The 19887-nt window shown below is 46.8% G+C and overlaps 2 protein-coding genes across 3 annotated transcripts; both read left to right on the forward strand.

The window, feature by feature from the left end:
* The first annotated feature begins 3758 nt into the window (after nucleotides 1-3758).
* LOC123128853 (pentatricopeptide repeat-containing protein At5g38730) lies at nucleotides 3759-6379 on the forward strand. Of its 2 annotated transcripts, none has more exons than XM_044548959.1 (3): nucleotides 3759-5066; nucleotides 5298-5921; nucleotides 6005-6379. In XM_044548959.1, the coding sequence occupies exons 1-2, from the start codon at nucleotides 3812-3814 to the stop codon at nucleotides 5834-5836; spliced, it is 1794 nt and encodes a 597-aa protein (XP_044404894.1). In that variant the 5' UTR covers nucleotides 3759-3811; the 3' UTR covers nucleotides 5837-5921; nucleotides 6005-6379. The 2 variants fall into 2 exon arrangements, with proteins under 2 accessions (XP_044404894.1, XP_044404896.1); XM_044548961.1 differs by having other exon boundaries at nucleotides 5298-5904.
* Nucleotides 6380-6613: 234 nt separating this feature from the next.
* On the forward strand, nucleotides 6614-9873 carry LOC123128854 (uncharacterized). The gene is made up of 8 exons (XM_044548962.1): nucleotides 6614-6916; nucleotides 7086-7173; nucleotides 7282-7370; nucleotides 7856-7934; nucleotides 8019-8078; nucleotides 8608-8729; nucleotides 8813-8884; nucleotides 9245-9873. Exons 1-8 carry the CDS (start codon nucleotides 6657-6659, stop codon nucleotides 9345-9347), a joined length of 873 nt encoding a protein of 290 aa, XP_044404897.1. The 5' UTR covers nucleotides 6614-6656; the 3' UTR covers nucleotides 9348-9873.
* Nucleotides 9874-19887: the final 10014 nt, after the last annotated feature.

Genomic DNA, 19887 nt, shown 5'->3' on the forward strand with positions numbered 1-19887 from the left:
ATTTGAACTTTCGAAAGCCATGCCCGCGGTTATGGGTAGATGGGAATTTTTTAATGTCCGGTTATAGAAAACCTGAAGTTGACCTTAATTAAAATACATCAACCGCCTATGTAACCGTGATGGTCTCTTTCCGGTGGTGTCCGCGAAGTGAACACGGTGTTGGAGTAAGGTTTGATGTAGGTTGTTCTAGGATCACTTCTTGATCATAGTTGTCCGACCGTGCTTTTGCCTTCTCTTCTCGCTCTCATTTGTGTATGTTAGCACCATATATGCTAGTCGTTTGCTGCAGCTTCACCTCATACCTTTTACCTTACCCATAAGCTTAAACAGTCTTGATCGCGAGGGTGTGAGATTGCTGAGTCCCCATGACCCACAGATACTTCCAAAACCAGTTTGCAGGTGCCGATGTTACCGAGCAGGTGACGCAACCAAGCTCAAGGAGGAGCTCGTTGAAGATCTTGTCCTTTATGTTGTTTCGTTCTAGTCGATCAGTAGTGGAGCCCAGTTGGGACGATCGGGGATCTGTGTAGCATTTGGGGTAGTCTTCTTCTATTTTGGTTTCGTAGCCGGACCTTGTTTGTATCTGGATGATGTAATGCTTTGTTCATGTAATTGTGTGAAGTGGCGATTGTAAGCTAACTATGTATCTCTTTTCCCTTATTGTATTACATGGGTTGTTTGCGAAGATTACCTCACTTGCGACATTGCTTTCAATGCGGTTATGCCTCTAAGTCGTGCTTCGACACGTGGGAGATATAGCCGCATCGAGGGCGTTACATACATCCATCCATTAATTAATTAACATATTAAGCTCCCTAGATTGATTAAAGTCTTCTGATGCGTCGAAGGTTGTAGGGCTCATTGGGCCCGTCTGTAACGGTGTTTGTCGTTGGTTGAGGGTTCATGTTTTTTTTGGTTTATCTTCTCTTTCTATTTTTAATTTTATTATTCACATTTTAATTCATGAACATTTTAAAAAATGTGAACATTTTTAAAATTCTTGAATATTTTTTAAATTCATGTTTCTTTTCAAAATACATGAATATTTTTAAAGTTCAGGAGTATTAAAAGATTGTGAATATTTTTAAGATTTGCAAAGTTATTTCAAATGTGCAAATATTTATAAATTCATGATTTTTTTAAATTTGTGATTAAAAAATCATGCTTTTAATTTTGTAGCATTTTTAAAATCCATAAAAAATATTTTTATTTAATAAGTTTTTAAAAATAAAATGTTAACCAGCTTTTTATGAGATAGCAGTGGAGCGAGAAAAAGTAATTCCTATGCGAGCGAGTGGACAGAGAGCCGAACTAAGTGAGCATTAGCTTAGCTGACTGACGTGTATGGACGTTACGGTGGCAGTTCCATGGTTTCAACATGGAATAAAAGCTCCCAAGGGGCTCACGCCACGATCATTGACTGACACCGAAACCAAAATGTGTAAGGGCACCACAACTACACATCGAACAACTTCACTCTCCTTTCAAACAAATACCGTCTCTAGCAGCACTCATCACGACATACGAACGAAAAAAATAACATCATCAAAAAATAACTAATTCCCAAGCCAACACACAGTCCCGTACATGCACAGGTGCAAGTGGAGCCATTGCACAGGGCCCCCAAAAATCGAAGCCCCAAATTTTTGCGCAAGTACTATATAAATAGAGATTAATATACTTTTGAGGGGTATATATAGGAGAGGGGCGTTTTGGTGGACGAGCGACATGGAGCTCGGAATCTCAGCCAGCTGTTCGCCCTTTGGGATGTGCGCATCGTGGATTTTCTGTTGTATACTCGCGCTAGTCAGCAGAAAATACAGTGCCATGGGGTAGTGTTAGCTGTCTACATGGGCTGCCGGTGGGTTGTATGATTGCACGAACATTATGTGCTGCCTGGGCGCATTTAAGCTGGTACGAACGGCTCGCTTACATTTCGTTTCTGTTTGCTGTGTTGCACATCTGCTTGGCTGGCACACTAGTTGCCTAGTCAGCGCCTAGCTGCTACGCTAACTAGCTCACCATATGATCGTAAAAAAGCAGACTTTCACTTACAACTAGGGATGCAGATGCGGGTCCCGCTAGTCCCGCATAACATGGTAAGTTAGTTCAAAATAAACTGACAGCTCTAAACTCTCGTAATGAAGGGATGATGCGGGACGGGTCGGGCACCGCTCTGCACCCCTACTTACAACCTGATTCACCGCCTGCGTGCCCTTTACGCCCCGTCATTCACCATACTTGTTTCTGTTTTTTCAGTTGGCGCTGTTTCTATTTCTGGTAGCACACCACACGTGTATGTGTGCACGATTCAAAAAGGAAAAAATGTGCGTGAAAAAATTTCTTTCCCACACAAAATTTCTGAAGATAATTAGTATTATAGATATAAAGTGAAAAGACGGTCATGTATTGCAAGAATAAAAGTATTCACGTATTTATAGCAAATCATGCAATTTTGAAAATTTGGTCACATATTACTAAAATACACTATGAACACTTCTAAAAATACATGCTAAACAATTGCTAGTTACACGGTGTAAATTGTTCTAAATATGCAGTTATTCAATTTTTAAGAATAGTATGAATATTTTTCAAATATATGTTGAACACTTTGTAAATGTACGCGACACAAAATTATAAAATAAATTTTTTAGGCAAAAATTATAAATACATGACTAACATTTTTTTTGTTCACCATACATTTACTGATTTACATGCACGGTTCATGGTAGTCGCTTGAACCAGCCATATGTTTTGTTTACCGTACATGTAAATTTTACATGTACGGTCTAGGTGGGTTAATCTGGAGTAGTTCTCTAAATCATGTGACTGGCCCAATTGTGGGTGGACTACCATGTAATATATGCTCCTATCCAAAGTGGCTGGGTTTCTGTACCCTTTTCTCCCTCCTTTAATATATGATACGCACTCTTGTGCGTGTTCGAGAAAATGAATTTTACATGTATGTTTCTAATTTGAATATGAAAACTTGTCATATAATATAGTCATGTGACGAGTCCTACCTGGATTTCATTTTTCTTTTTGTAATTTACTTGTTCATTAGAGGACGATGATTTTAGCTGTGAAGTGGGCGCCATCGACAACACCAAATCTCAAGATGCACTGAGATATTTTCCGATGCATGGAACATATGTGGTCCGCCCGGTGCAAATGATGCTACTAGTCAACATGGATCCTCTATCCCAACGCACGTTCAATTAATCCATCAAGCCCCAACGGATCAACAGGCCCATAGCCCGACTCAAATCTCTCACGGAGAATTCGAGAAGACTGAAGAAGAATCAAATTCACCTGTTCCTTGAGACCATGACTCGCGGACTCCGCGCTGGCGGCTGGCGAATTAAGATGAAACTGTAGCTTAAAATTCTAAATTTTTTCTCTTGTAGTTGAAATTCCCTGAGAAGTCTGTACTATCGCAGTAACTAATAAAAATATTGTTTTAGTTGTCTACTTGACTTTCTTATACATGAGGCCTAAATTGTGATTTCGCTCCGGGGCCTCAATTTTCTAGGTACGGCCCTGCCAACACAGATAATATAAAACCAAATGAAACAAACAACCGCAATAACCCGATATATAGAGAAAAAAGACAATCCCATGAGTGAAAAACAGCGTGGCGAAGAAGTGCTCTACATTCTTTTAGAGAATGAAATATATTTTTTGAGGGGTTTTAGAGAATGAGATGGGTATAGAGAATTTTGCAAGTCTCTCTGAAAAGGGCATGCGCTAGAGTTGACAGTAGAGTTGCCTAAAAATCAAAATCCCCCCCTCACTTCCTCGTGGCGGTCCGATGCCGCCGCACGCCGGCGTCGACCTCCCGCGCGCCATCTGCGCCGCCGTCATCAAATGCTCCTTCAAGCCGCACGCCCACCTCCTCGCCGCCGACCCGTCCCTCCTCGCCGCCGTCCTCGGCCGCCTCTCCCCGCTGCCCTCCGCGGCCCTCTCATTCTTCCGCGCGCTGCCGCCCCCGCACCCGCTCGACGCCTCCCTCGCCCTCGTCCGCCTCCTCGCCGCGCACCCGCGCCACCACCCCGTCGCCCGCTCCCTCCTGCGCGACCTCTCCCTCCGCCACCCGCTCTCCTCCCCGCTCATCCTCCCCTCGCTCCTCGCCGAGCCCCACGTCCCGAGCTGGCTCCTCCTCGCGCTCGCCCAGGGCGGCCGCGCCGGGGACGCCGTCCGGGTCTTCGACCACATGCGCGCGGCGCGCCTCGCGCCCGACGCCCACGCCTGCACCGCGCTCCTCACCTCGCTCGCCAGGGCCCGGATGACGGCCACCGCGCGCAGGGTGTTCGACGAAATGGGCCTGGCCGGGGTCGCCATGAACACGCACGTCTACAACGCCATGCTGCACGTGTGCCTCAAGGCCGGGGACGCCCTGCGCGCCGAGGCGCTGATGACGAAGATGGATGCCGCCGGCATCCCGCTGGACCTCTTCTCCTTTAACACCGCCATCGCGCTGTATGTCAGGAAGGGGATGCAGTACGAGGCGATGTGCGTGCGGGACCGGATGGCGAACGACGGTGTCGAGGCGGACATCGTCACCTGGAACACCGTGATCCACGGGATGTGCAAGGAGGGGAGGATGAAGGAGGCAGCCCAGCTCCATAGAGACATGGTGGCGGCAGGCGTAGAGCCGGACACGGTGACGTACACCACGCTTGTGGATGGGTATTGCCGGGCGGGTGATGTGGGGGAAGCGATGAAACTGCGAGGGGCGATGGAGGCAAGGGGGATGTTACCGGGTGTGGCTATGTACAACGCGATCATTAGGAAGCTCTGTGAGGATGGCGAGATGAAGGAAGTGAACGGGTTGCTTAGCGAAATGGATGAGAGGAAGGTGAAGGCTGACCATGTGACGTGCAACACGTTGATCAACTCATACTCCAAGAAGGGGGACATGCCATCGGCATGCAAGGTCAAGACGAGGATGATGGAGTCAGGCTTGCAGTTGGATCAGTTCACTTACAAGGCTCTCATCCATGGATTCAGCAAGGCCAAGCAGCTAGATGAGGCCAAAGAGGCCTTGTTTGAGATGATGGGTGCAGGTACTCCAAATTTGTCTTATTTTGCGGTTTAAATCAGTAGTATTAGCCCGGTAAGGACTAAAGACTGAAGGATTTAATGTCTAACCACCCAGCAGTGCTTTGAGTGGCGTGTGATCCTTATGTTACAATAGAAAACAGTCAGTATGCAATTAGACTAACTCTTTACATCACTTCACTGGTTACGTAGGCATATTAGTCTCTACTGATGATGTTTGGTTTATCTGTATGCAGGATTTTCACCCAATTATAGTGTATTTTCATGGCTCGTTGATGGCTTCTACAAGAAGAATAATGCAGATGCAGTGCTACTCCTTCCTGATGAACTTATGAAAAGAGGCCTTCCACCAGATAAATCAGTGTACAGGTCTCTGATCCGAAGGCTCTGCAAGAAGGGGCTGGTTGATCTTGCACAAAAAGTACTTGACCAGATGCAAGGCAAAGGTCTAGAAGCTGACTGTCTGGTGTATGCCACACTTGCATACGCACAGCTGACCGCAGGAAAGCTGGCTGCTGCTTCCGACACATTGAATGACATGGCAAAGAAGCAGCTGTCCGTGACGCCCCAGATCTACAACTGTCTATGCACTTCTTATGGGGACGAGAAGGAGACACTGAACATGTTCTGGGTTCATGCCATCGAGAGAGGCCTGATTGGGAAGAGTGTGTACAAACTGATGCACCAAGCAAGGCTGAAATCATTGAATCCTGCAGTTGAGAACGAGGGGCATGCTCCTGTTTCAAGGCCGGGCTTGCCGGCGTCTGTGAAATGAGAACTCAGGGGGCTTATACACTTGTGGCAGTTTCATGTATCATTACCATATGCCCCCCTCGTGAAAGGGTATGAAACACACTCTGGTAATTCGCGACATCCCTCTGTTCTGTGTTGGTTTACTTATATCAATCTTGTGTATTTACTGCGTGTCTAAAATTGTTTTCAGGTGCCCTGTGAATTGGCACCGCATCTTGTTGGCGCTGAAGGTTGCGAGCTATGCTCCTCGCATATCCATGTCGCGTGCATGAACCTGGTCAACAGAAGCATACCCAATGTATGGCAGCAAGAGGACAGTTGAGGTGGTGAAAGCACCTTGCTGTGCGGGTAGAAGCAGAACATGTTTGATACTTTGGTTTCGCTAGGGATTCACAGCGCAATCTGTTTTTTTGTTTTTTGTTTCAGTTAGAATATGTTTACTCAGTTATGTATCTTTGATACCAAATTCTGTTTAGGGAAAAGGAAGCAATGCGCATGCTTATCTATTTTCTGAGCTCAACAAGGTAGCGACAAATAGGCAAATAAAACCCAGATGCTTAGACTACATTTGGCCTGTTCTCTTCTGGGTGGATCCATCCATTTGCCTTTCTGAGAATATATATTTGAAAAGTGGATGTTTTTCTGAGTAGATGACAAAACTTCTATCCTGTTTTGCTATTCAGTTAGTAAAAAGAAAAGAATTGAAAAACAGATTTGTGTGGCTTTGGGCCTGTTTGACAACTGGGCCGGGCCAAGCAGCCCAACCCAAGTGACAGAAGTGCAGTATTGACCCACTGGAGTTACTTCTTTAGCTACAGGAAGAAGAAGATAAGGTGGTGGCCATGCCGCGCGCTCACCTCGCAGTAACCATGCCGCTGCTAGCTCCAGCAGCTAAAACCCTGTTCCCCTCCCGGCTCCCGCCTTCGCCTCGCCTCCACCTCCGCCGCGCCATCGCCACCGCTGCCGGCGGGAGGGGCGACGGTGCGGCGGCAGTGTCGGCGGCGTCCGGCACGTCGGCCAGGGACCGGCGGCTGGCCAGGGTGCGGGAGGAGCGGCGCCGCCGCGAGTACGACCGCGAGCACACCTACCCCGGCTGGGCCAGGTCCGTCGGCCATCTCCCCCCGTCGCCTCCTTTCTGAACCCCTCTGCTTTGCTACTGTATGTATGTACGTATGGACCGTGTGTGTTTGGATCCCGGCTGTTGAAATGAATGTATGAACCCTCTGCTCAGTTAGCTAGCTAGCTCACTGGTGGTTGCTGTGGTGGTTTAGGGTCCTGGAGAACGCCTGCAGGGACGACGAGGAGATGCGCGCCATCCTCGGCGACAGTATCGGGAACCCGGAGCTCATGAAGCAGAGGGTGCGTTTTCCTGTGAAAATAAATAACCGGGGTTTTGATTCTTGGGGCCTCAAAGTGCAGTGCATCTGCTGTACTGAAATTATAGAGGTTTGCGTGCTTGCTGTGCAGATACAAGAGAGGGTGCGTGCCAAAGGCAGGGAGGGGTTCAACAGACCCAAGACGGGCTCCGTCGCTGCGTTCAAAGTCAGCTTCCGAGAGTGAGTTGTCGCGTAGATGATGAACACGCATGTATTTTTTATCTTCTTGGCATGTATGATAGATGAAAGTGATTCTGGACAGCTTCAATCAGTACTTCAGTAGTAGCACTCGTTGCCAAACATCGATTTGCTCTCTCTGTATCCATGATTCTTTGATATAACTGAAATTCTTTTTTAGTGAAATAATAATGACACAACATCTCCAGAAACATCCATAATCCAAAACAACTTCTGCTTTCAATGCAGTATTTCCCATTTTTCAAACTGAGGCAACAATCTGAATCTGGGCCACTCTAATGCATAATCAACAATGTAACAGCTAAGCTGACATCAACATTGCACAGACGGTTAATTTCTTCTTTTTTTGAGGGGAGTACACCGACGGTTGATATGATGATAGCAGTGAAAGCAATAGGAAAGTTTCCAAGTTCAAAGATGTGGAGTCTTATGAAGTCTGAATCTCATTTATCTTTGTATCCTTGCAGCTTCAACCCGTTAAATGCTTTCATCTGGTTTGAACTCTTTGGAGAACCAACTGATCGAGATGTTGACCTTCTTGGCGGTGTAATGTGACATTGTATATTTTTTCTTTGGATTCTCATGGTAGAAAGCCACCACCCTGTCTTGACGGCAACTGTTTCTTCACAGGTTATTCAGGCTTGGTATGTCATGGGAAGGCTAGGAGCTTTCAACTCTTCAAATTTGCAGGTTGGACTTGTTTGATATTTGAATCCTATATTGCAGCCATGTTTTTTATTCTCATTTCCAGTTGGATTCCTCCACTCATGAACCAAATCAATAACTGAAAGATAATACTGTGCATCAGTTCTAAGAGAAACCCTCCGAGCTTTTTGGAAATACGAAATAGTTTGCACATTATATTTGGTGTCTTCTAAATTTTGAAAAAAAAATGCACACTGTTGTGATCTGTGAACTACCCCTTTTTGTTTCTCTATGTAATTTGTGAACCATCTTTGGCATGGTTTAACTTGGCACCTAAAAAGTGTTGCAAACTCTACTCACAGTCACACAGGCCAAGATATTAGAATAAAGAAAAATGTTTTACCTCTTATAGTAGCGTTTACCTATTCAGCTATTCTTTATCATCTGGTTACAACATCTATGTGGCCATTGAAGTTTATGTATGTAAAGCTTGCATGCTTCTTCTGCTGTTCTATGATATTTATGTTTTTCCCTTGCTCATTTAGAGTTGTGATTTTGTAAAATTTGATCTCAGCTGGCCAACTCAATGCTGGACTTTGACCCTTCGTACGATTCTGAGGAAGCTTCTGCTGTAATGCCTTCATCTTTCCACGATATCAGTGATGTCGAGTTTCAAGACAGTTGGGGCAGAGTGTGGTAAGGATTGGAAACATTCAGTAAGTTTGAAGCCTTTTAAAGTGGTGTATGCTATTCTGGAAATCATCTTCTATTTATTTCAGGGTGGACCTTGGGACTTCAGATCATCTTGGATTGGATGTACTACTGAACTGTCTTACACAATTAAGCTCAGAGTAAGGCATCTCTCACTGACGTAGTACAATACAGTAGCAGTTTAGCTTGGAGGAAGTATCATCTCAGATGATGGTTTTCAATTAGATTGTGGAGATAAATTGGCACTGGCACCTTAACTCTGTAACCATATATTAGCTGAACCCCAATTGTGAGACGAAGATAATTGTATAACCAAACTAGTAGCTTTTTGTTTCATTTATAGTTTGCTAGCTCTATAATTTCTGCTTTGAAAACCCTCCTAAGTAGCATCATTTCATAACGCATAATATAGATTACGAATTGTGATTGCACAGTTCTCCAGATTTAACCATCATAGTGACTGTAACTCACCCGGTCTGTTGGTTTGGCAAACACTGCAGACATTTGGGCATCAAACAGGTTGTTTTTGGTGGCAGAAAATTGGGCGACTGGGAGGAAGGCATGACGAGCTCCGACTATGGATACAAGCACTTCAAAATATAGGAATCAACAAGTGGTATGCGGCTCGAAGCCTCTGAGGGACCACGCAGCCCCCAATAGTTCAGATAAATTTTGTTTAGGAATGAGTTAGGAGTAGTCCCAACTTCCAGGACCGGCTGGATTTGGATTGCGCGCTCATGTATGTATGTAAATAATTTCCAAAGGCTGGTGTCCTTGCTCCGGCAAGATGCATTTGGGAAGGTGGATGAGAGATTCACATATTTGGAGTTGAAGGTTGCATCCTTTGCTAGTGATGTCAAAGTCAGTCTAGTAAATGCTGAGTGATGATGAGAGCGATGCTTCAGTGCCTCCTGCACACATTGAGTTCCCCCTCAGTGTTCCGGAATCTTAGCCTAGTGGGATGTTAGCTCTTCTTTTTTATCTCAAAGGGGGGAATTTTAGACTAGACGGCTTCATGGTTATTTTGAGTTTGGTGGTAGAATCTATGGCTAGACAGCATTTTCATGTGGTTGGGACTTCAATTTTGAATGTGTTTTCTACTCCTGTGAATGAACCAATATTTGGGGAATTGAGTTTCTATGAAACTCGTGTTTTCCCGTCCTCTGTTTATATGTTGCTATCCTATTCATGTGTTTTGCAGAGTTTGGGTATCTTGTTGTGCATGAATGTGATGAACCAACATGGCAACTTCAGAAAGAAGCTAGACAATCACACGGTACGAATCAATTAGCACAATCCTGAAACAACAGTAGACATGTCCTTGAAACATCTTGCCGAAACACATGCCTTCAGCAGGCAAAACGAGCAAGACATAGCACGATCTTGAAACAACAGTAGGCTATTCACTGAAGCATCTTAACAAAAATATAGGCCTTCAGCGATGTAACAACCAGGACTAGCACTATGCTTAGGAATTGATTTTGTGCATCATAGGCATCTCATAAGTATCATTTTCATCTCATTATAATATGAAAAATGAGGATAATTGCAATCCTCACCTTTTTTTCCTAAAGGGACAAAACCCTAAATTTTGCCAAATGTTCAAAATACCCTTTCCAAACCCTAAATATTCATAGAGCCTCATATTTAATATGAGGACCCTCCCAAATTTTAAAAGAATGCAAGGATTGTATTTTAATTAAATTGCAATTCATAAAATGAATAGATTTTGTCTATTTAAATTGAGGGATTTCACCCGGTGAATCTTTTATAAACCTATATCTAATCTTCCAATATTTTTTGGAAGCTGCTAAATTTATTCTACTAATTTTGGAATCACCCACAACACACTTATAGTTAAACCCTAAGCTTAATTCAAATTAGGTTTATATTGTAGAGATATAAATATAAACTATATGGTTATGATAATTGCTCAATGGACTACACCAGTTAACACAAAGGAAGTGAGAGCATTTCTGGGTATCATTGGTTACTATAGAAACCTTTAACAAACCCGCTGAAGAAAGTGCAATTTTCTTACATGACTTGCCACCCAAACTCTTAGGAAAGGCTTGATGTTTGCTCTTGTTCTTGGTTTACCTGACTTCAATAAGCCTATTGTAGTAGAAACAAATGCCTGTGATATGGGAATTAGTGTTGTGCTAATGCAAGATGAACATCCACTGGCATATGTTACCATGTTAGCAAATCCTTGGGTCCTAGGAATCTAAGTTGTTAGTGTATGAAAAGGGGTACTTAGCTATTTTATTAGCTATTGAATAACAGAGGTCTTATTTGAAAGTGCAAGAATTTGATATCAGAACTGACCATAAGAGTTTAGCTCGAATAATAACATTTACATCTAGCTTGGCACTAGAAAGCTCTGACTAGAATAATGGGCCTACAACATAAGACCACTTGCAAGAAAGGAACTACAAATTCTTCAGCTAATGCTCTTTCTAGGATGCCATTTTCTTCTGAACATATCCTGACATTGTCCAGTGCTACCCTAGCTTGGTTTCTGGACATTGTTGATTTTTACTCTAATGACCAGAAGGCACAAGATTTTTAGTTTTTACAACAATTCTCTTTGAACCCAAACTCCAGGAAAAAAGTTTTTCTGCAAAATGGATTACTCAAATACAAGGGCAGCTTGTGGTTGGCAAATCCTCATTTACATATGCAAATATTCAAGGCTTTTCATGACAGTCCTTTGTGAGGGCATTCAGGGTTCCTTGTTACTTATAGGAGGGTCCATTCCTTATTTTGTTGGATATGCATGAAAACTTGCATTAGGGATATGATCAAGTGTTGCATTACTTTTCAACGGGCCAAACTAGAAAGAGGACGTATCCAGGTCTGCTTTGTCCACTACTTGTTCCTACCCAAGCTTGGGAAATGATTACAATAGATTTTATTAGTGGATTGTCTGCCTCTAGTCGTTGCAACTGCATTTTAATGGTTATTGATAAGTTTACAAAATATGGGCATTTTATTCCCCCGTGACATCCCTTTAATGCTCAGAAGGTGGCTTAGGTATCATTGATAATGTGTATAAATTACAAAACATGCCCAAGTACATTTTTCATATAGGGACCCTATATTTACAAGCACCTTCTGGCAAGCTATGACTAAAGCCACTAGTGCTGAACTGAAAATGAGCACAAGTGCACAACCAATCATCCTGAGACAGAAGGTCAGACAAAACATGCTAATTACCATGTTGAATGATATCTTCGATGTTTTATTAGTGCTCATCCGCATCAGTGGTCTAAATCATTGTACTCTTTGTGAGCTTTGGTACAATCTAATTGACACTCAGTTGTGGGCAAAACTCCTTTTGAGATCTTATATAGACATGCCCCTCGTTACTTTGGTATATCTGCCACTGATGTTGCTCATATGGACATTCAAAATATCTGCTACTGATGTTGCTCATATGGACATTCAAGAATGGTTGACCCAGCGTGTAGTGGTTCTCGATTCTGTTCATTAGCATCTAGTTCGAGTTCGACATAGGATGAACCAACAAGCTGATAAACATCACACTGAAAGGTCCTTTGCATTGTAAGACATATTTTTTTTTTCTGAAACTATAGCCATATATTCAGTCATCAGTCATTCCTCATTCGATGCACCAATCATAAATTATCCCTCAAATACTATGGTCCATATGAGATCACCGAGAAGATTTGAGCATTGGCGTATCGTCTTGATTTACTTGCATCAAGTTGTATCCATTAAGTGTTCCATGTTTCCCAATTGAAGCAATTTTTTCTCCTCATCACGCACAATCTACATTACCTCCTTGTCGATGCTCAGTGACAGGTCCGAGTCAAGATTCTGCAATGGTGTGTTCATCAACACGGGGTGCGCACTGGATTCAAACTCAGGACCTCACCCTTCACACACGGGTGCACCAACCACTACGCCATCAAATGACTTTTGCTTACTAACATTGTTTGCTTTGTTTTATTCTTTCTCCAGCTCGCAAAGCCCTCAGTTTTGGGAAGCTTCCCAAACCGTTTTTTGTTTTCTTCTTTCTCTTTTTTTGTAATTGTTTTGTTCCCCTTTTTTCGTTTTTCTATTCTTTTTTCGCTAAATGCGTGAACTTTCTAAAAAAATCGATGAAACTTTTTTTCAAAATGAACAAAGAATTGCAAGTTCAATGATTCTTTTTTCAAAACCAATGAACTTTTTGCAAATTAGATGAACTTTTTAAAATTAGATGAACATTTTTATGAGATCAATGATTTTTTTCGAAATCAATGTACATTTTTCAAAATTCTATGAACTATTTTTTTCAAAATCGATGAACTTACTCTCGAAATTTGATGAACTTTTTCTAAAATCAAAGATTTTTTTTTCAAATTCTATGAACTTTTTCCAAAATTTATGAACTTCTTTCAGATTTGATGAACTATTTCTAAATTCATGAACCTTTTCAAATTCATGATCTTTTCGAATTTTGTATGAAAAGTTTCAAATTCATGATTTTTTTCTCAAATTTGCCAACTTTTCCTGATTTGTATGAACCTTATTTAAATTTGTGGTTCATTCAATTTTTATTAATTCTTTTTGTAATTTAACATTTTTCTTTCTGAAATAATTTATACAGATCAAATAGCACTCTTTTCATGTTAGTAGACAACCAAGTGAGCTTGGCCTAGTGGCTGTCGTACCATGCCGTCAAGTTAGGCGCTTAGAGCATCTCCAGCTGTTGGCCCCCCAGGAGGCGCCTAAAATTGCCCCCGGGACGCACCGGCGCTAAACCGTGTGCTGGGGGCGTGATGCATCCCAGTCGTGGCGTCCACGTTTTTTTTAAAACTTAAATTTTGTCACAAACACGGCGCAAATTAAACCAAACTTCGGCGAGTTCGTTCATATTTAAAATATTTTACAAAAAAGAAAAAAAAAACGCTACTAGTCTGCTCCTCATCGTCTCCCTCGCCGTTCCTCGCCGCCCGCCGCCCTTGTAGTTCTACATGCCGAGGAGGCGGTAGAACCGCGTGTAGTCGCCGCCGACGCCGCCGTCGTCACCTCCGCCACGGCCGCCGTCCCTGCTGCAACCCTCCCCCGGTTGGCGCGGCGGGTTGGACGGTCCGGGGGCGTCCTCGTCGTCGTCGCTGTCAAGGACCACGACGCCGTGCTCATCCTCGCGCCCACGTTTGCATGCGGCTATCTCCTCCAGGGCCCGGCGCTGCCGGACCATCTCGTCGCGGAGGTAGTCGTCACGCGCCCACCGTAGGGCATTGTCGTTGGAGAAGCCACGCCTGGCTATCTCCTCGTACTCCGGGGGTAGGCCGGGCTCCGGCTTGGGCGCGACGAGGACGAGGCGGCCAGAGGCGGGGGTGGAGTTGCCGATGCGGACGCCGGAGCTGCGGGTGCGCCGGCTGACAGGCGTGTCCTGGGGCTCCGGCTTGACGGGGCGGAGGCAGGGGGAGCCAGTCGACCGACCGAACGAGGAGGAGGACGCCCCGGGGTCCATGCGCCTCGGCGTCCACGAGCTCCCACGGCGGCGAGAGGACGGGGGGTCGGGGTACTCCAGCCCTCGGCGTGTTGCGGCCCTCGATGTACTCGAGGACGGCCTCCAGCGTGCGCCCGGGCACGCCCCACCATCGGCACCGCCCCTCAGAGTTGAGCCTGCTGGAGGGTACGACGCCGTTGGTGGCCTCGAGCTGTTCGGCGTGACGGTGCCAGAAGTATGGCTCCCAGAGCATGCTGTCGGGGTCGTAGCGTGGTCCCTTACTCGCCGCCCGCGGCAGGGAGGCGCGGATACACGCGATCGCCGCACGCCGCGCCACCCCGGTGGGCGGTGGTGGCACCCGGACCCCGCCGGCGCTGATTCTCCACGCCCCGGGCACCCGCATGTCCGGCGGGATCGGGTACCCGACCTCGAAGAGGAGCCGAGCTTCGTCCTCGTGAAGGTGGCGGTGGCCGAAGCCGTTCGCCGCCGCCTGGGAAGCGTTCGGCCATTCTTTGAACTGGAGACGGTGAGAGGAGAGGGAGGAAGGGGGGAGAAAGGGCTCGTCGGCGGTGGAGACTCTATGTGTGCCACCGGCGCGCTGGGGGTCGGCTTTATATAGGCGGAGGCGCCGCGCGTACGCGTGGTCGCCGCGTTACGCGTGGCATGCGAGGGGACGCGCGTCGTCTCGTCTTCACTGCGCCGCCCGTGAGGCATCAATGGCGGAGGCTGACCGACGCGGCAGCACGCGACAGCTTTGGCATTGATTCGCCGCGGGAAACGAGGCGATGAGGATGATGAAGTGGCGAGAAGCGAGATGATTCGCTGGCAAGGAGGGCCCACGGCTCTTTCGCGCCAAAAACGATTCGTCCGGCGCTCCCGAGCGCCCCCCAGCACGCCGGGTTCAGGTTGGGTCCGCCGGCGGCAATTTCGGCCCGAGCCGGCGAAAATTGGGCCCTTGGGAACGCGATTGGGCCGATTTTTTGACACCGGCGGTCGAAAAGTCGCCTGGGGGGCCTTGTTGGGGGGGCGCGGCTGGAGATGCTCTTACAACGCCCAATAGGAGCTCCCCTAGTCATTGATCGATAAAAAAAACCTACCTAGACGGACGCCTCAAACCGGCCTCAAATGCCCAGAGTGACCGGCAACTCTCATATCCAGCCCAAATATGAGGTGGATATGGGGAGGCCCGAGCGTGACCGGGCGCGTCTGCCACGTCAGCCCCGGCCTATCCGACCCCATATATGTTCCTTCCCATCCTCTTCCCGGAAGAAACCCTAGCCACTTCACTCCACTCCCCTTCAGTCCCCTCCGCCACCCAAACTCCCGTCCAGTGATCTCCAGCCTTCTCCGGCATGGCGAGCTGCGGATCTGACTCCACCAGTCCGGATCCATCGACTGGAGTGTCGTCATGTGCGGGTTGGGGGAGGGAATGTCCGTCCGCAATGCACTCCGCCGGTCCCGGGAGGACAACACCTGACCGGCGGCGGGATCTATCCGGCGCGGGTCCATTGCGTCGGCGCAACGGGCGCTCGGATCCTCCGAGGCTGGATCATCACGGTCCACCTGTGAGCCTTCTGATCTCCCTTTCCCCATCATCGGCCCGCGCGGAGTATGAGTGCTACCAGGACTGGTGTGCCCGCCGTGGGAAGGGGAGGATGAGGGTGGCCGAGGCCTGCCTCGCTGTCAAATGGCGGAGGCGGAGGCGGCTGATGCGACGGCGCCCGCATTGTAAAGAAGCGAGCGGAGGAACGCTCGCGCCCTCGCCCGAGAGCAGAGTCGGGCGAACCATGCCATGACCGGACTGCCTCCGAAGGATAAGAAGGAGGACTCCGACGGGTCGAATAGCTCCGACGATGAGCAGACCAGGCTCGATCCCTATTGCATTTTCGATCGCTACTTCCGCGAGAGGGACGGCAAGGGCGACGTGAAGGGCAAGGGCCTTCTGCATAGCTGTTAAACATGTGAAATTTTGGTAGTCCAATGGCATGTCCTGATGTAGTAGCCGGACATTTTTTTAATGCATCGTTTATGTAGTTGCACGAGTTTGTATGTATTTGAGGTATGCTAACTGAGGTGTCCGGTTGTGAGAAGGAAAATTTGAGGTGTGACCGACAGTGCCCGCGGACGCGCCCAGGCACGTTCGCGGGCGTTTGAGGGGCTGAATTTGTCAAATCCGGCTATAGATGCTCTCATATATCTTTCTCGACTATTTAGGGCTCCTTTGATTCAAAGGAATTTCATAGAATTTTTAAAGGGTCAGAATCCTTAGGATTTTTTTTCTTTATTGGTTGTTTGATTCATAGGACTGAATTCTATAAGAAATTTTTTATGAAGTCATGTGTACTAGATTTCATTGCAATTTAGCATCCACTGCAACCTCTTTTTTCACTTTCTTTATTTTTCCTATGGCATCGAACACTTTGTGTTAATCCTATGGGATTTAAGTGGGCATGACACTTCAATCCTTCATTTTTTCCTATTCCTGTGTTTTGACTATCCTACGAATCAAAGAGCTAAGTAGCAATATTGGATATGGATATAATTTCTATCGCTTCTTGTGTTCTTTAGATCAGAAGTTTTTCTCTCGAAAATAAGCAATATCAGAAAGTTGTAAAAAACGAATCATAGGTAAAACACTAAAAGAAAGCATTATTGTTGTTTGATTAGGGCGGTGATTTTTAAGTTTTTTACATAACAAGAGGGCCTGTCTCGCAAAAAAAAAAGAAAGAAAACAAGAGGGCCTGCCCCACGCAAACCCATTGGTTCCTGGCAGTACTACTATTGCTACACTCCATCCAAACTCCAAAAGTAAATGAAGCGACCAAGTCCAAGTGTAGTTGCATCGTTCACCAGCCCCAAACCATATCTACACCGTGTATTGCTACTCGCGCAATCCTGAAGGTGCTCAAGTGCGTCTATACTCTACGTAGATACTTCCTCCGTCTCAGTTTACAAGTCCTACGTGTATATTTAAGTTGTCAATTTTATCATCATAATATAAACTATATAACACAAAAATTATATCGTTTAAAAATAGAACATCTGCAGTTTATATTGGTATAGTTGTTGTAATATATGACTTGTATTAAGTTGATCAAATTGACAACCTGAGAATACGCGCACGTCCCCTAAACTGAGAGAGAAGGAGTACTACTCCAGTAGTAATAAAAATCCTGGTCTGCCCATCTGATCATCTCACTGCAGCTGCGGGTAGGACTTCATTTGACTAGAGAAAAGCTACTGCCAGCAGGGTACGTTGCCTGTCCAGCACCCATCGGCTGAGTTACTGCATACTACGTCATGGTAAGGAAGGACCTGTTTGGTTTTAATAAGTCACCCGATTTATAAGTCAGGTGATTTAAAACTAGTGACTTATAAGTCACGCCTGTTTGGTTGTCACCTAACTTATAAATCACTTGACACACTTTTCCACACCAATCAACATTATGTAGGTGGTGGAACCCATGCAAAAAGGGTGACTTATAAATTTTAAATTGAGGTGGAGCAACTTATGACTTATAAGTTGGGGTGACTTATAAGTCGGGTTTGTTTGGCAAAATAAATCACTTTTTCCACTTTTCGACTTATAAGTTGGTCACTTATTTGGAACTAAACAGGCCCTAAGGATGGCGAGCGCGGGAATAGATCTCCCTCGGGACTCGTCCGAACCCTCCCCAAGATCACAGTGCATTCGTATTTATTCCAAGGGAAGGTGCACGTCCATAGCAGGCTTTTGTTCTTCCTCCCTTGTGTAGTTGTGCATGTCTGTACTGTTTTCCAGTCTTCCCATCAGTCTCCAGCCATGACGCACTGCCCTCACAGGAATGGAGGAAGGAACAACAGACAGCGACTTCAGTTGGCTCCGTCATCATAACTTTTGTAGGCAGAGAGCCAGAGCTAGGCAGATCTGCAGCTGGGTTCCAAGGTCGATATTCCAGTCAGAGTAAGAATCAAATCTTGGATCGTTCTGCAGGGTACCCGCCCTACTTCTCGCATCCATGCCCTCCATATCCAAAATGGGAGTACTACTAGTACTACATTCATGTAAGCAATGTGGTGGTTAGTTGCATGAACCGTATCTCACCAGGATCTGGAGTGTTATGGGAAATTCTTCTTGACATTTTTTTTGGCAAACTTTCTTCCGAAATCTCTACATTCCAGATTCAAGATCCTTATTGGCAAATACTAGATCACTATATATGATAAAAAAAACCCACAAAAGTGAGCTGAAATTGAGATTTGATTAGGCCAACTCCAACGCGCGACCCCAAACGGATGCCCGATCTGTTCGCTTTTCGTCCGTTTGAAGTAGAAAAACGGACACGGCCGTCCATTTGCGGTCGTGCATCCATCGGTGCGCCTAACCGGCACCGCTCACCCCAAAACGTCCGTGTGTTTTGGACTTGCATTTGTACCAAAAAAACTTAAATGGACATGCAAATAATAAGAAAACATAAATATAAACATTAAAAGGCCACACGGCCGTAGTACCCAAATTCACCATAGTTCATAATTAAATTAAAAATTAATAAAAGACTTTTAAAAACTAGATAAAAATGGCCGCCGCCGTCGCTGGTGAGGCCACCGTTGTCTCGAGGAGCCGCCCTTCTACGCGTCGTCGTCGCTGGTGAGGTCGAGGAAGGTGGCTGCCAAAGATGAGATGGCGGCCCCTGCCAGACCAGAGGCGCCGGTGGCGCCTGCACCACCTCCTCCCGTGGCTCCTGCTTTTGCTCCGGCGACCGTTGTGGCGTTGCTGACCATGGGCCGACTCCCACCGAGTCATCCATTTCCGGCGCCGTGCAAGACCAGCTCCACCGCTGGCCCACCAGATGAGGGTCCCACGTGGCGAGGGGCTGCTCCTCGTGCACCTCCTCCTTGACGTCGACGTCCAGCTCCGGGATGGCCATGTCACCGGCCACAAAGAGGCCATCCCATTGCCGCTCGTCGTGCGTGTTCATGAAATCCTCCATGACACGTCTCATAAGCCGGGCCTCCTCCTCCTCGGTCATGCGTGCCGGCGGTGCAGGGGACGGAGATGGCGACGACGTCGGCGAGATGTTGCGCACATGCCTACGGCCGCGTGCTTCGGGCGGGCTGTCCGCACGAGCTGGACGTGGTGCGAGCTGGCCAGCAAAGTAGGACCGCCGCCGCAGGTCATGCTCATCGCGGAACCACATGTCCCATAGCGGCGAGTCAATGGCGTACCTCGAGTCCCGCAGCTGATCCAGTGGCAGCTGTTGGCGGCGACGGTTGATCTCTTCGCGGCGGGCAGACCGCTCACCAGCACCGCTGGTATTGGCACGCGGTCCGCGGAGAGATGCCAGTTGTTTGGCAAATGAACATCTTCCGACGGGAGCGGCGTGGACGTCTCCCAGTACCGGCGACAGACCTCGACGTGGACGTACATCCTGTTGCACTAGCCAACCACCGGCGGCGCGAGCCGAAAGGCAGGTGGTGTGGGCGGAGATGGTGGTGCGGGCGACGCGGATCTGCTGGAGCGGCGGCGGACAGAGGAAGAGCCGGCCTCGTGGTCGTGCTTCCCCTTGCTGTTGATCCAATCCCAGCCCATGACGTCGGCAGGAAGGTGGACGAGCGGGGGTATGGCGGCACTGGCTAGGGTTTGCTCGCTCGTGTCGGGGCTCGAGGAGGCAGGCCGGCCAGGAAGTGGAAGTTGTG

The sequence above is a fragment of the Triticum aestivum genome, chromosome 6A (assembly GCF_018294505.1).
Source record: "Triticum aestivum cultivar Chinese Spring chromosome 6A, IWGSC CS RefSeq v2.1, whole genome shotgun sequence".
Taxonomy (NCBI): domain Eukaryota; kingdom Viridiplantae; phylum Streptophyta; class Magnoliopsida; order Poales; family Poaceae; genus Triticum; species Triticum aestivum.